Here is a 12,539-nt window from a genome sequence, read left to right on the forward strand (position 1 = left end):
CCCAGAGGCTCCAGGCCCACCATGCCTCAGCAAGGTGGCTCTGCTATCCTCTGTGGCCCAAAGGGCCGTCCCAGGTCCACATCCCAGTCCCGCGGGGAGCTAAACCCTTCTCCACACTCCCCTGCCTGAAAGCCAGGATCCCTGGGAAGGATGACTGACCTCTCTCTCCCCACCCTTGGGGGCTTCTGGAACAGCCTTGGCGGTGGGGGTGCTGGGTTCGGTCCTCCGCACCCCAGCCTTTGCCTTAGGAGTCCCAGGGGGCAGGGTGGTCTCTGGAGGGGGCTTCGGCACAGGCTCGGCTTTAGCTGGGACTCCCGTCTTCTTTTCCTGGGCGCTGCTCGGGGTCCTGCTGGGTTCAGAAGCCCTGGCGGGCTTGGCCTGGGGACTGGCCTTGGTGGGTGGGGGGGTGGCCTTGGTGGGCTGGGGGGTGGCCTTGGCAGGTGGGGGGCCTGATGGCTGGCCCGGCCCCTGTGGCCCTTTCTGTTTTGGAGGGGCTGTTCCAGCTGTTCGGTGAGGGGCCCCCGAGGGGGGCTGCTGTGAGGCAGGCAGCGGCAGGGGCGTCGGCTCTCCCAGGCTGCCCTCCAGAAGCCGCTTAGTTTGGCAGTTCAGACAAAGCCACTCGGTTTTCTGTAAGGAAATGAGAGAGGAGGGTTTTGATGAAAATCACAGACACTGGAGTACTTAAAGATGACTTCTGTGACTATTCCTATAAACACGAGGAGAAAGTCTCCCGGAGCATGACACTACAGACATGAGGAGCCAAAGACGGATGGGTCTGTTGGTCCCAAATGACAGAGGGCCTTTAGATGCTCATGCACAGAGTTCAAAAGACAAACCCCAAGGAAGGGTCCCTTCCTTACCCCAGAGGGAGCTTTCCACTAGGCTGAAAAGGAGGACCTGTATGAGAGAGGAGGCTACAAAAGCAGCACAGGGTCTTGGGACGAGGGGGGCTGGGGCCTCTCCCCAGGGTGTGAACAGCCCCGGGAGCAGAGCAGAGTCCCCCAGGTGAGTGTGCCCTTTCAGGAAGGACATCAGGCTGGGAGCACCTCCCAGATGCACTGCCCCTCCCCAGCCTCCTAATTCTCAGGCCTCAGACACCATCCTTCTCCATTTCCAAGTGCGTGCTGTGCTGGGAGGGGACTGGCTCTCGGGGCCAGGGGAGGCTGTCTAGGGGAAGTCCTGCTTGGTGGTTTAGGGTGGGGCCGAGCAATCCCCTTTGCTCACACCTCAACCCAAGTCACCTTGTCTTAGACCAATAAAGACCCCCATGCAAAAGCCTCCTCCTGCTCCCCGGACTCTGGGCTCTTCTGACGGGGACTGTGCGCTGGCTCTGAGGGCCGGGCTGGGATCCTCCTCTACCATCAGCTCCTCACTTTCAAGACTACTCCCTTTGTGTCAGTCTCCGTGCTGGGGGCCAGAGACACAGCCGTGGCTAAGACGAACACATGGGCTGGTACACGGTCTTCATGGAAGCCAGAGCCCAAAGGGGTCGTTCCCAGTATGACATGGACATCAATGGTGGAGTTTCCAGAACCCCAGCAGCCAAGTCGAACCCCCCCAGGTGCCACCATCTGCACAGGGAAGGGTCTGAGCACCTCTTGAGCAGGTGATTTCTGTAGCAGCTCAGTGGCGGGCAGGGGATGTCTTCCAGGGGCCTCCTCCAGAGTTAGAGCTCCTCCTTGGCGGGACTTGGGTGGGGAATGAGAGTAACAGGCACCCTAGTGCCTGTTCTCGCCCCAGGGTACAGAGCCTCAGCACCTCTACTATCCTGCTCTTACACATGAGGGTGCCCAGGCTCTTGGGCTCCTGCCAGCAGCTTGACCATCAGGATGGGGCGTCAGGGGAACCAGAGGACACAGAACCACAAGGTCAGAGAGCCAGGGACAGGGCCACAAGAAAGCCCTCAGCCCTCACCAGCCCAGAGGGCCAGAATCTTTAGCACCCTTACCTCATATACCACCCCTGGGCCCACGACATCCCTGAGTCCACCCAACAGAAGCCTGGAAGTATGGCACCTCCAAGATGTCTGCCCTTGGCCTGGCACCTGCAGGCCACCATGGTGGGTGCTGTATCAATGGTTCTGCCCTGGGCCCTGGCAGGAGGCCAGGCCAGGCAGGTGGCAGGGCCTGGGTGTTGACTGAGGGATAGGTCTGCTCCACAGGCTTGGGACTCAGGGCGTTGAGACTGCTTCCCTGAGACTAGAGCTCCAACTCTGCTTGGAGGCTGAATTCCATACCTAGGTCCTGAGCAGAGGGGCTCAGCAACGGAGGGGAACCCTTCAGAGGTCCCGCATGTCCTCACCCTGCTCCTTGCAGGGCCTGGTTCCAGCACCACTGCTGACTCCCTGGGACCTTATCGGATGCTCTGTGTCCCGCATACAAACTCCTACAAGGTCCTGGGTGCTGGCCCCTGGCTGGGCTCACCTGGTGCCTAAGGAGACTGCTGGGTGGGCTGAGCCAGCATCACCTTGGGTCACCTTGGGAACCCCTCCATGTTGGAGAGGACTGTGAGGCGGCAAAAAGACCCTAGAGAAGTGGGAGGGGTGTCGGCAGAGACCCAGAGGAAGTTCTAGAAATGAGCAAACAGTCCCTTCCGTAGCCCCAGGATCAGCACGATGGGGTGAGGATCTGGGCCTGGACAGGGGGCTGGCCCAAGGTAACACTGCCCTGGCTCTCCCTTGGGCCCATGCATATGGCCATTCAGGTTAGGCCTCTCGAAGCTTGGTCATCTGCCTCGCTCACCTTGGTGGTTTGGAAGACCTCTGACCTCCACCTCTGGCCGGCAGCCCCAGCCCCAGAAGGAACAGTCCGAATGAAGCAAGGCCACCTGGGAAGGGTGGCGGGGATGGAGGCGACAGACCTCATGCCAAGAGCTCAGAGCCAGCCCCTGCAGCAGCCTGCTGACCTGAGCCCAGAGGCCCAGCCCTCAGCAGAGCGAGTCAACTGTGGTCACAGGCTCCCTGGGGCCTTGTTCCTTCCCACACTTACTCCTCTCGGAGGCAGCCAGGCTGCAGAAGGAGCGCCCAGTTGGGCCTCTTGTTCCTGGCTCTGCTATAGCAGGCAGCAGGGGAGGAGGCGGAGGCATGTGAGGGAAGAGCTAAAAATAAACACCTGACCTGGCAGCTGGAGGCCCTTCCCCAGCCCCTTTGGGGGTGGGGGGAGAAGGGTATAGGGCATTCGGACCATTAGAGGGAGAGCCAGGGGGAGACCTAGCCAAGGCTCAAGTCTTCTGGAGGGTGAGGATGGGGTGGGAGGCAGGCCGTGCCTGGGGGTGGGAAGGCAGCTGGGAGCTGCGGCCCTGACCCCTCTGTCTATGCTGCTTGCATTTCTGCCCCTCACTTGCCCCCACTCCACCCCCACCCCTTCATTCCCTGTTCATTCATTCCCTCTCCCCATTTAGGGTTTACCCCTCATTCATTCATTCTCTTGCATGTTCTGTCATACTCTCCATCACCCAGCCCCAGCTTTGAGGAGCTGCTTGCTTGCTCTTTTCCTACCCCCTTTGGCAAGTGAGCTGGGGATGATCTGGGACCTGCAGATGGACAATGGGAGGCTCTGATGACCATGTCGGCTTTGCCTCCCTCTGTCCAGTGCCTTTCTGGGGGCAGAAAGGTAGCAGCCCCCGAGGGCAATCACCATCTCGTGCGCTTCCCTTCGGATGGAGCTAGGTGAGTTCAGGGCGAGGCAGGGGACATGAATTGTCAGAGAGTTGGTAGGGGCCCCCTGGCAGGCATATGAGACCTCCTGCCTTCCAGAATCACTAGCTGCTGTGCCTCGTGGGCCAAGAGAGCCCAGCGCGGCTGCCCTGGAAGCTGGGCCTCCTCCCCACACTGTGCCTGAATGACCCCGCCGAACATAGTCTCTGCATGTATTGCTGGCCGAGGTGTCCACCTGGTTACAGTGACACTGGGCTGGCTGCCTAGCCCAACGCATCCCCAGTCCTACTGCCAGACCAGGGACAGCGGATGAGAATTCCTGAGACAAGGATACCCAGAGGTTAAAAAAATAAAAGCCCAAGCCTGGCACCCTGGGCCACAGGCACAGCCATCACTGGGCTGCTGTTCCTCTCCTGACTGTGGCCTCCGCCTCCAATAAGAGGAATCCCCGCTGAGAGCCCCAAGGTGTGCCTTCACGGTTGGGCTGCCCTCTGCTCATGCTGCAACAAGTGTGTTTGTTCCCGGGGGCCGAACCTGATGAAACGAGGGGCTTGCGCTGGCCACGGGCTCAATTCACACCCAGGTAGTCAGGGCTGGTAGGGACTTTCTTGTCCCTGCAGAGACTTTCTTTTCGGACACTCTGGTTCCAACCTCCTGGCTGAAGGGCTGCCTGTGTGCTGGACCTTGCACAAGATTCTGAGGTGTGGCATTTCACTGGTTCTCACAGAAACCTAAGAGAGAGCGCTGAGGCTCCCATTCCGCCGTGGAGAAAACAAGGCTCCCTGAGATCTATCCCCAGAGGCAGATCAGCCCCCAGCCCCTCCCACACATCACAGGCACCAGGCCCTCTGCCGGGGGGAGGCTTGACTTCTCAAGGCCATGGCTGCTATTTTGGCAATTATAACAAAATCAGAAACTGGCGGCGTTACTGTAACTATTCCAATTGCACTAATTTCTTCACAAACTCTATTTTGAACCAAAAGCCAATTAAAAATTAAGCCAGAGGGTACTATTATCCTTCAAAAAGATATATAGGTAAAAAAAATTTGGAATCAACAACTCTTAATTATGAAATGACTCACTGAGTTACCACTATGGTTAGTTTTTGGAGGAAATTTCAAAGGGAAAAGGGATCTAGCTTTCCAGTGCCTCCTCCATTGTGTGCTCTGGACTCCCTCTGGAGAAAGGGGGAAAAGTTTTTATGGCTCAGAGATGTTGGGGATGGTCCCCACCCTGGCAGCCCAAACAGGTGGCTGGAGCCATAGCAGGTCTAAGAGGCCTGGAGGGTGTTGGTCCGTCCCCGCCAGGTACCCAGCACGCATGCTGACAGGGGTCCCTCTGTTTCACGTTGTGCATAGAGGCAGCTTGATGGCGAGAGACTGCTAAGGCAGACCTAACCCTTGGTCCTGGAGAAGGCTCTCTTCTCCACCTCCTCCTGCCACCTCCCTACCAGGGAGGGATGTGTCTGGGCCACCTGCTGAGAAACCAAGAACCTCTTACCAAGAACACACGGGGAAACACAAAACTGCTCCAAGAGCCAAGCGGCCATTCACTGAGACAACACCAGAGATGGCCCAGGGCCTGGTTAAGAGTCTCACCGAGGACAGGCAACAGTGCTGGTGGGAGAGGCGGGGGAGGGGAACACCCCAAGCACAGTCCCTTCCCATCAGCCTCTGGCAAGACAGAAAGCAGGCAGAACCATGAGACAGCCCTGATCATTGTCTGCAGGGAGAGAGGACAAAGGACTGGAGCAGGGCCGTGGCTACCGGGATGGAGAGATGAGGCCGGAGTCTAGCCAGCGAGAAGGCAGAGCCACAGGGCTTGGGCCATGGAGGATGCTCAGGGGGACAGGGAGCTGAGGATGTCCCAGGCTGCCAGCTGGCACCTCTGATGGATGACGGTGGCATGGTCTCATGGTGGGAACCACGGAAGTGGCATGATGGCTGCCCATCCACACTTCCCCAGGAGCAGCCCTGGGCCCTCTAGGGATAGCAGCTTTAAGCAGCAGAGTCCTGAGGAGAAATGAGTCAGAGAAGCTGGGCAACCTCCGGAGTGCTGTCAGGAGCACAGGACCAGAACGCCCAGCAGCTTTGCCATCAAGCCCATGGAACCCACAGATCCCATGGAAGCAAGGGTGGCCCTGGCCCAGGAGGAGACGGTGGGGCAGGACATGGAGACAGCAGGACATGGACGATGGGGGCAGAGGCCATGACCACCAAGGGGCAGAAGCTCCAGAGTCCAGGAAGATGACAAGCCAACCTCTCACGAGAGGCTGAGCTGAGAATCCAGACCGCTCACCCCGAGTCAGCATGTGACTGAGACTCTTCTATTTGGGCAGAATCAGCACTTCCTCTGGCCCGGCCCAGAGGCCGCTGAAAGGCACTGTCAGGAACATTTATCCTCCTGGCCAGTGACAGTTCTGCCTTCCCCTCTGCACAGCCTGCTTAATGAGGAAATGTGGGCCAGGAGGTCTCCCGGGGACAAGGTCCTCTGAGCTGGGCAGCACAGCAGGCCAGAGGGGCTCGGCTCAGGCCCCCCGCCCAGCCGTGCGTGTGTGCCTGGCTCTGACCGGAGCGCCTCTGCTCTGCGGTGGCTCCTTGGTGTCCCCTCACCTCTCTGGGCTGCCAGGCCAGCCACCCTCCAGTGAGCCACCAGACCTAGGGCTTGGGGCAGTGGCAGTGACAGCCCGGAGGGTCACATGGGCATCCACGAAGAGGTCACCTGTTTTGCTCAAGCCGCCCCTCCCTGCATGTTGGAAAACATGGCCTCTCGTGGCCAAAGTTACTCCCACGGAGGCCTGACCCTAGACAAGTCAGAACTAGGTGCCACAAGCCCGTTCCACCACCACACACACAGGCCTCTGCTGTCTCTGGGCCGGCGGTAGTCATGGCATCACACTCTCCTGCCTGCCATCAGTTAACACACGGCTCAGCCCAGGGGCCCCAGGACTCAGATGACTGCTGTGTGCCGAAGGGGGCTTGACATCTCCTGATGTGACACAGCTAGGGACACATCTACCTGCCCAGATGAGCCAATCATAGACCCCAAGGGCACTCTCAGAAGGGGACACACCCAGCTATGTGCAAGGCAGCAAAAGTGGGGTTCACATGGATGAACCAGGTGGGGCGGAGTGGGGTGAGGGGAGGAGCCGGGGCAGCCTCCCAGCCCAGGCTCACCCTGCGCTGCCAGGGTAGCTCCATGGGGCACCTTCAGAGCCTCCTAGGATGGGCTCCAAGCTTCACGAGAATACCAAGCCTCCTGCCCGCTTTCACCCTACTCTGCACAGAGCCAGCGCCCTCCAGTGGAGGAGGGACTGCAGAGAGATGGGCCCCAACCCCAGCACTTCCCTCAGACTTCCCTCTGGGTAAAAAGAGCATCTCTGAGCATCTCCACGAATAGCTCCATGGACAGCCAGACCCTGCCAAGAAGAATTTGTGGACCAAAGCCTATGGCATTAACAAGTAGACATTAACACCCATGACCTCAGAAGAGGGGATGAAGGGAGGACATTGCCTGGCTGGGCTGCCCTGCTGTGAGGAAGCCTTCTGCCCGGCCCTGGGCATGGGGCACAGCCCACTGCCTAACTGCCCTTCAACCCCTGTGAGGATCACAGAGGTGGGCAAGGTGGGACCTCAGGCCCTTCTTGCATGCACAGGGGTGATTGGAATCTTCCATCAGGGCCATGCCCATGATAGCTGGGAATGGGGAGGCCAGTGCAGAGCCTCCTAAGCCTGGTTACCTTTGGGACCAGCCTCAGGCACTAGTCAGCTGGTCAGAGGCAGTGGGCACCAGGACTCCATTCACTGCACCAGTTAACTCCCGGAGTGGAAGGAAAGGCTGGGGCCAGGACCAGATAAGGGAGCGGAGCCCTGCTGCTGCTATAGGGGCAGCCCCATGACTGCTCCAGACTCAGCTTTCTGCTGCCCTTTCTGACTGATGCCCTCCATCACCCTAGGCTCGGCCCCTCACCAAGGCCCAAGGGAACCTGCTTGGTCCAGCTCTTACCTCCACCAGGTGGGGCGTCGGGTTGAAGCCACACAGGTTGCACACCTGGAGTTTGCAGGTGGTGCAGGTGTTATAGTTGGCGGGGCCCTTGCTGCCCACGTTGAGCTCGGCTTGGCACAGTGGGCAGGTGGCCCTTTCCTTCGGCGTGGTCTTTGGCTTGGCAACAGCCTTCGATGCTGCCTGGTGTTCTGTTCTGCCATGCTTTGGGCTGGTGGTTCCCCCAGTTCTCGCCTGGGCTCTGGGCCCTGATCCAGGCTCAGTTTTGGCTCCAGTTGCGGGCCCGGGCCCAGGCCCTGAGCCTGGGGGTCTTGGGCCAGCCTCCTTGCTGGCATCACTGAAGACGATCTTGGGCGGCCCCTTGCTGGGAGCAGGCTGGCCCTGGGAGTCCGCTTCAGGCTGCGCAGACATGAGGGTGCTCGCCTGGGTCAGCAGCGATGCACCAAGGCCAAAGAGCTTCCCAGTGAGGCCCTCCTGGGTTGGCTCAGCAGCACCAGGCCCGGAGGGCACTGCAGTGGCACTCTTGGCCGGAGCCTCTCCTGCCGGGGGCCTGGGCTCGGCTGTGGAAGGCTTGATGGGGAGAGAGGGCTGGGGAGACACCCTCCCCACCTCTGGAGGAGCGGCAGCTGGGGCAGGCCCCGGCACTGAGGTGGCCCTGGCTGTCTCGGCCTGGCGGGGGCCAGGCTGTGGTCCCCCTGGGCCCCGAGCTCTCTCTTGCTCCGGCTTCCCCAGGGGCTGTTTGGCTGGGGAGTGGGCAGGAGACAGGCCCGGGGAGTGTAGCTGCTGCTGGCTCTTGGAGCGAGGCGCCGTGGTCATGTCCATCCCCAGAGCCCTCTGCATCTGGCAGTTCAGACACAGCCACTCCTTCACCTGAGGAGGAAGCAGCAGGGTCACCAGGACAGTTAGGACTGGGGCGCCCATGGTCCAGGTCATTGCAGCCCCCAGCAGCCCGGGCCAGCTCCTAGCACAGGCAGGAGCACAAGCCCGGTGCAGGTGTTTCTGGGCTGCCAGGAGGCGGGCTGAGGGGCAGATGACACCACCCTGCCCTCTAGGAGCTGCCAGGTGCACGGATATGAACGGAGGCAGTCACACACTCCCCAGCCCCAAACTGCCAATCCACTGCCTGCCAGGGTCCTCCCCACACCCACTGGCTGTACCTGGGTACATCATGCATCTCCACATCCCACCTCAACAACCCATGCTCCCATCCTCCTGGTTGGATGACCCCACGTTGTGCATGCTAAGTCGCTTCAGGCGTGTCTGACTCTTTGAGACCCCATGGACTGTAGCCTGCCAGGTTCCTCTATCCATGGGATTCTCCAGGCAAGAATACTGGAATGGGTTGCCATTTCCTTCTCCAAACGATCTTTCCGACCCAGGAATCGAGCCCGCGTCTCCTGTGTCTCCTGCATTGGCAGGCGGATTCTTTACCACTAGAGCCACCTAAGAATAGCCGCAAACTGCTCATTCTCTTTCCCCTGCTGCCCCCTTCAGGTCACTTCCATAGGGCAGCAGAGTGATCTTTTAAAGCATATATCAGGACAGACCGCATGGCCCTAGAACAAGTGCCTGGTATGCAACAGGCAGTCAATAAAAACTTGCAGGATGAATAAGGAAGTGAAGAGTAGTAGGTGGGAAAGGGAGGAAAAGAAAACAAAAAGAAACCATGAGCCCTGTCCTCGAGGAGCTCAGTGTCTTGCTGAGGAGAAAAGATATAAATGAAACATCTTGAGAGCGAAATAAATGAGGGCAAAGTGATGCGACGTGAGTGACGTAAGCCGAATGAAAAAATCTTTTGCTTTCTTAAGGAAGACAAATTTTCTTTTAAAGAAAATGGGATAATTTGTGCCTCCAGACTAAACAAGGCATGTGTCTGTCCACATGAAGGATGTGTCATTTCTCTCTGTCATTAACTCCTTCCTAAGGAGAGGGGCTCACATTTGGGTTGGGCCAATCACTGGTTTCAGCCAGGCTTGCAGGGATGGGCACATGACCTTGCAAACAGGGCCAATCAGAGCCCTTCCATGTTTCAGGGTGAATGAACAGTAGGAGATAGGGTCACTCATCAAAAGGATGTAGCGGTGGAGTGGGCAGGAGCCTTCCTGCCCAGCGTGCAGAGAGGCGCTAAGAATGAAGTTAAGAGACAGTCAGAAATGGAGCCAAGACAGGAGAAACAAGCAGACCCCATGGCTTCATTTAATTCCCTGGATACAGCTCTGCCTTAAATCTACCCTCAGACTCCCAGTTACACGAGCCAATATTATCTTCCTCTCAAAATCCAAATATAAATCAGAGCATGTCACTTACAGGCTCAAAGCCCTCTAGGGGACTCCCCCCTCACTTACCATGGGAACTCTTTACTGTGATCTGGGAGGCCCCCGATCTACTCCAGCCTACGCCTCTCTCTGTCCCCCTTTCCTGCCCTCTCACCTCAGGCACGTTGGCCTCCTCTTCTACCAAGTGATCCTTTGAGCCCTCTTCCATAACCAGGCCTTTCACTCACTCTTTCCTCAGCCCTGGAGCCAGCTATCTGCACATGTCTCAGCCAGGATCACTTCCCCATCAGGGCCCTTCCTGGCCATACCATTGAAAATCCCTCCGAAGCACTCTGTAGCTAACCACCCAGTTTGTCTTCATGGTACTTGTTCTTTCCCAAAGCTTATGCTACTTTATTCCTTTGGGTGTCTCCTTGCCCTGCCCACAAGCTCTTACTGAGGTGGTCCAGGGACAGTGCACAGTGCCTGGGCTTACTCCACAGAGTCTTGCTGGGGGATGAAGCCTGATAACCTATTAATAGGGGCATGGCTCTTACAAAGTTACAGCCATGAGACTGGAGATTCAGCATCCCATGGTGTAGAAGGAGTTCCTCCTTCTCAACCTGAGCCAAGGCAGAGGACAAGTCTGCTCATCCATCATTGCAACGAGAGTCTTTGAAAGCACCACAGTAGCCTAGTTGCCAGGGAAAGGTCCAGTCTGGTCCCTGGGGCAGAAAGCCCTTCTGCCCATCCTCAGTAGCTACCTCTAGCCCTGCTCTCTGTCTTGAGGTCACAGGGCTGTATGGCCACCACTGTGGCTGACTTGGGGTTTGGGAGCCTGGGCTTGGCTGTCTTGCCATGAAACCAAGAGTAGCATCTGAGACAGGGGAGAAGCATGCACTTTGGTGAGTGCATGGCGCCCTGCATCATGCAGGCAATGTTTGCAGGCATTCTTTCATTTTGTCTTCACAGTAGAGAAAAACCAAGGTCTAATATGATTTAGCCTCTGGCTCTTGCGGTCACCCAGCTAGGAAGTGGGGCTGCTGGGGAGACTGGCCCTGCCAGCCCTGCTCAGCTCCTGAGCTGCAGCCTGGAGCCCAGTGCCTTTCACATGTCTACCCCTTTTGCAGGCCACTGAGCCTCATGCAAGTCAAGTCAGAGGTCTAGAAGCTGCCCTCGAGAAACTCAAAGATCAAGCCCAGGTCTGGAAACCATAAGATCAGGGATGCTATAGCACTGGGCTGTGAACTGCCCCGCCCCAAGCTGGGAACTGTGAATGCACCTAGGCGCTTTGAAGACCCAAGGCAGCTCTGTACACTTTTGGACAGAGAAAGCCACAGAGAAGACAATGCGTGTCTTTGGGACTCAGCCCCAAGACTCCTTTAAAGAAGTCGTATGTCTCTGAGCCTGGGATCCGCTGCCCGCGCGGGCGCCACCCAAGACCGTGGGGCCCCAGTTGCCGCCCCCTCAGGAGCCACCATGTTGGTGATACCCCCCCGGACTGAGTGAGGAGGAAAAAAAAAGAAGTCGTATGTGGCAGGGGTGACAGGGTTCACTTTTATCCAAAGTAGGAGCTTCCAGAGGCGAGCTGTTTGGGCTAACCCTCAAAGAGACCCCAGGAGATGATCACCCTCCTGAGCGGGGTGCCAAGGCCCTGGCCCAGTTCCTAAGGTGAGTACACTGCACACACCCAAGGTCCCGTCTCTGCAGCACACCCTGAGGTGGGACTTCCAGAGAAGAGGAATCTGGGAGGTGAGACCCTTTGATTCTGAGACTTCAGGGAGACCCTGTTTTGGGTCCTGGATCAACAAGGGGTCAACAAGGGCTTGTGCTAAAACTCCGCACTTACCACCAGAAGCTTCCCTTATCTAGCCCCCCGCACCCAGGCTGTCACAGGCGTCTCACCTAAAATAGAACCTCGCCAAGAAACGGCTAAAACGCCCCTCAGTGAGTCATCTCCCAGATGGGCGCAGCTATTTCTATCCAGCATCTTCCAGACAGCGAGGAGCTGGCACTGTGCCCTCCCCCAGCCCCTCCCAGGCCCAGGCCTGGGCTGAGAGGACCAGCACACAGGCCTCCTGGGCAGGATGCTGGCTGGGGAAATCTCTGAATCCATAAGATTCCCCTCTCTGGCTCCCCCATGGACCCCTGGGAGCCTGTTGGGAGGGGGTCATCCCCAGCCTCTTCCTCCCTACTCCAAGGTCCTTATCCCACGTTAGAGACATGGGAGTGGCCCACTGGTTGGGCAGGGAGATGGCTGTGCATCACCAGCCCACCTAGGCTATGGATCCATGACCAGGCCTGGGGCAGGTCCCCAGACTCTGGGACCAACTACAGTGAGAGTCTTCCTTGGCTGGACCATGTCTATGGCTCCTGGGCACCCTCCTAGCTGACTGCCCACTAGAATCAGAAGGCAGGCCTTCCACCAATGTGACAGGAGGCCTCTTTTAGAGCCTTGTTATCAGAGATCTCCATAAGCCTAACTTGGCACTTGGCTGGGAGATGTGCCAGTCACAGACCTCCTGTCCCAAGACCCAGAGGTGGAGCTAAGGGGACCTCCCAGGGCTCCAGCTACCAGGTAGATAGCTCTACCAGGCAGTGGCTAATCCTTCTCGCCAGCGAGGGGC

The 12,539-nt window shown here is 58.2% G+C and overlaps 1 protein-coding gene across 3 annotated transcripts in view; it reads right to left on the reverse strand.

Annotated features, from left to right (window-relative positions):
• The window catches only part of BSN (bassoon presynaptic cytomatrix protein), a 79,210-nt gene that overhangs the window by 20,774 nt on the left and 45,897 nt on the right, over window positions 1-12,539 (reverse strand). For all 3 annotated transcript variants that reach the window (XR_006337419.1, XR_006337418.1, XM_043885364.1), the window contains 2 exons: window positions 7,661-8,527; window positions 160-627 (listed from right to left, as the gene is read on the reverse strand). Coding sequence is in view for 1 of the 3 variants with exons in the window: in XM_043885364.1 (XP_043741299.1) it covers window positions 160-627; window positions 7,661-8,527 (1,335 nt within the window). In the remaining 2 variants the exon portion in view is untranslated. The remainder of the gene's footprint in view (window positions 1-159; window positions 628-7,660; window positions 8,528-12,539) is intronic.

The sequence above is a fragment of the Cervus elaphus genome, chromosome 24 (assembly GCF_910594005.1).
Source record: "Cervus elaphus chromosome 24, mCerEla1.1, whole genome shotgun sequence".
Taxonomy (NCBI): Eukaryota; Metazoa; Chordata; class Mammalia; order Artiodactyla; family Cervidae; genus Cervus; species Cervus elaphus.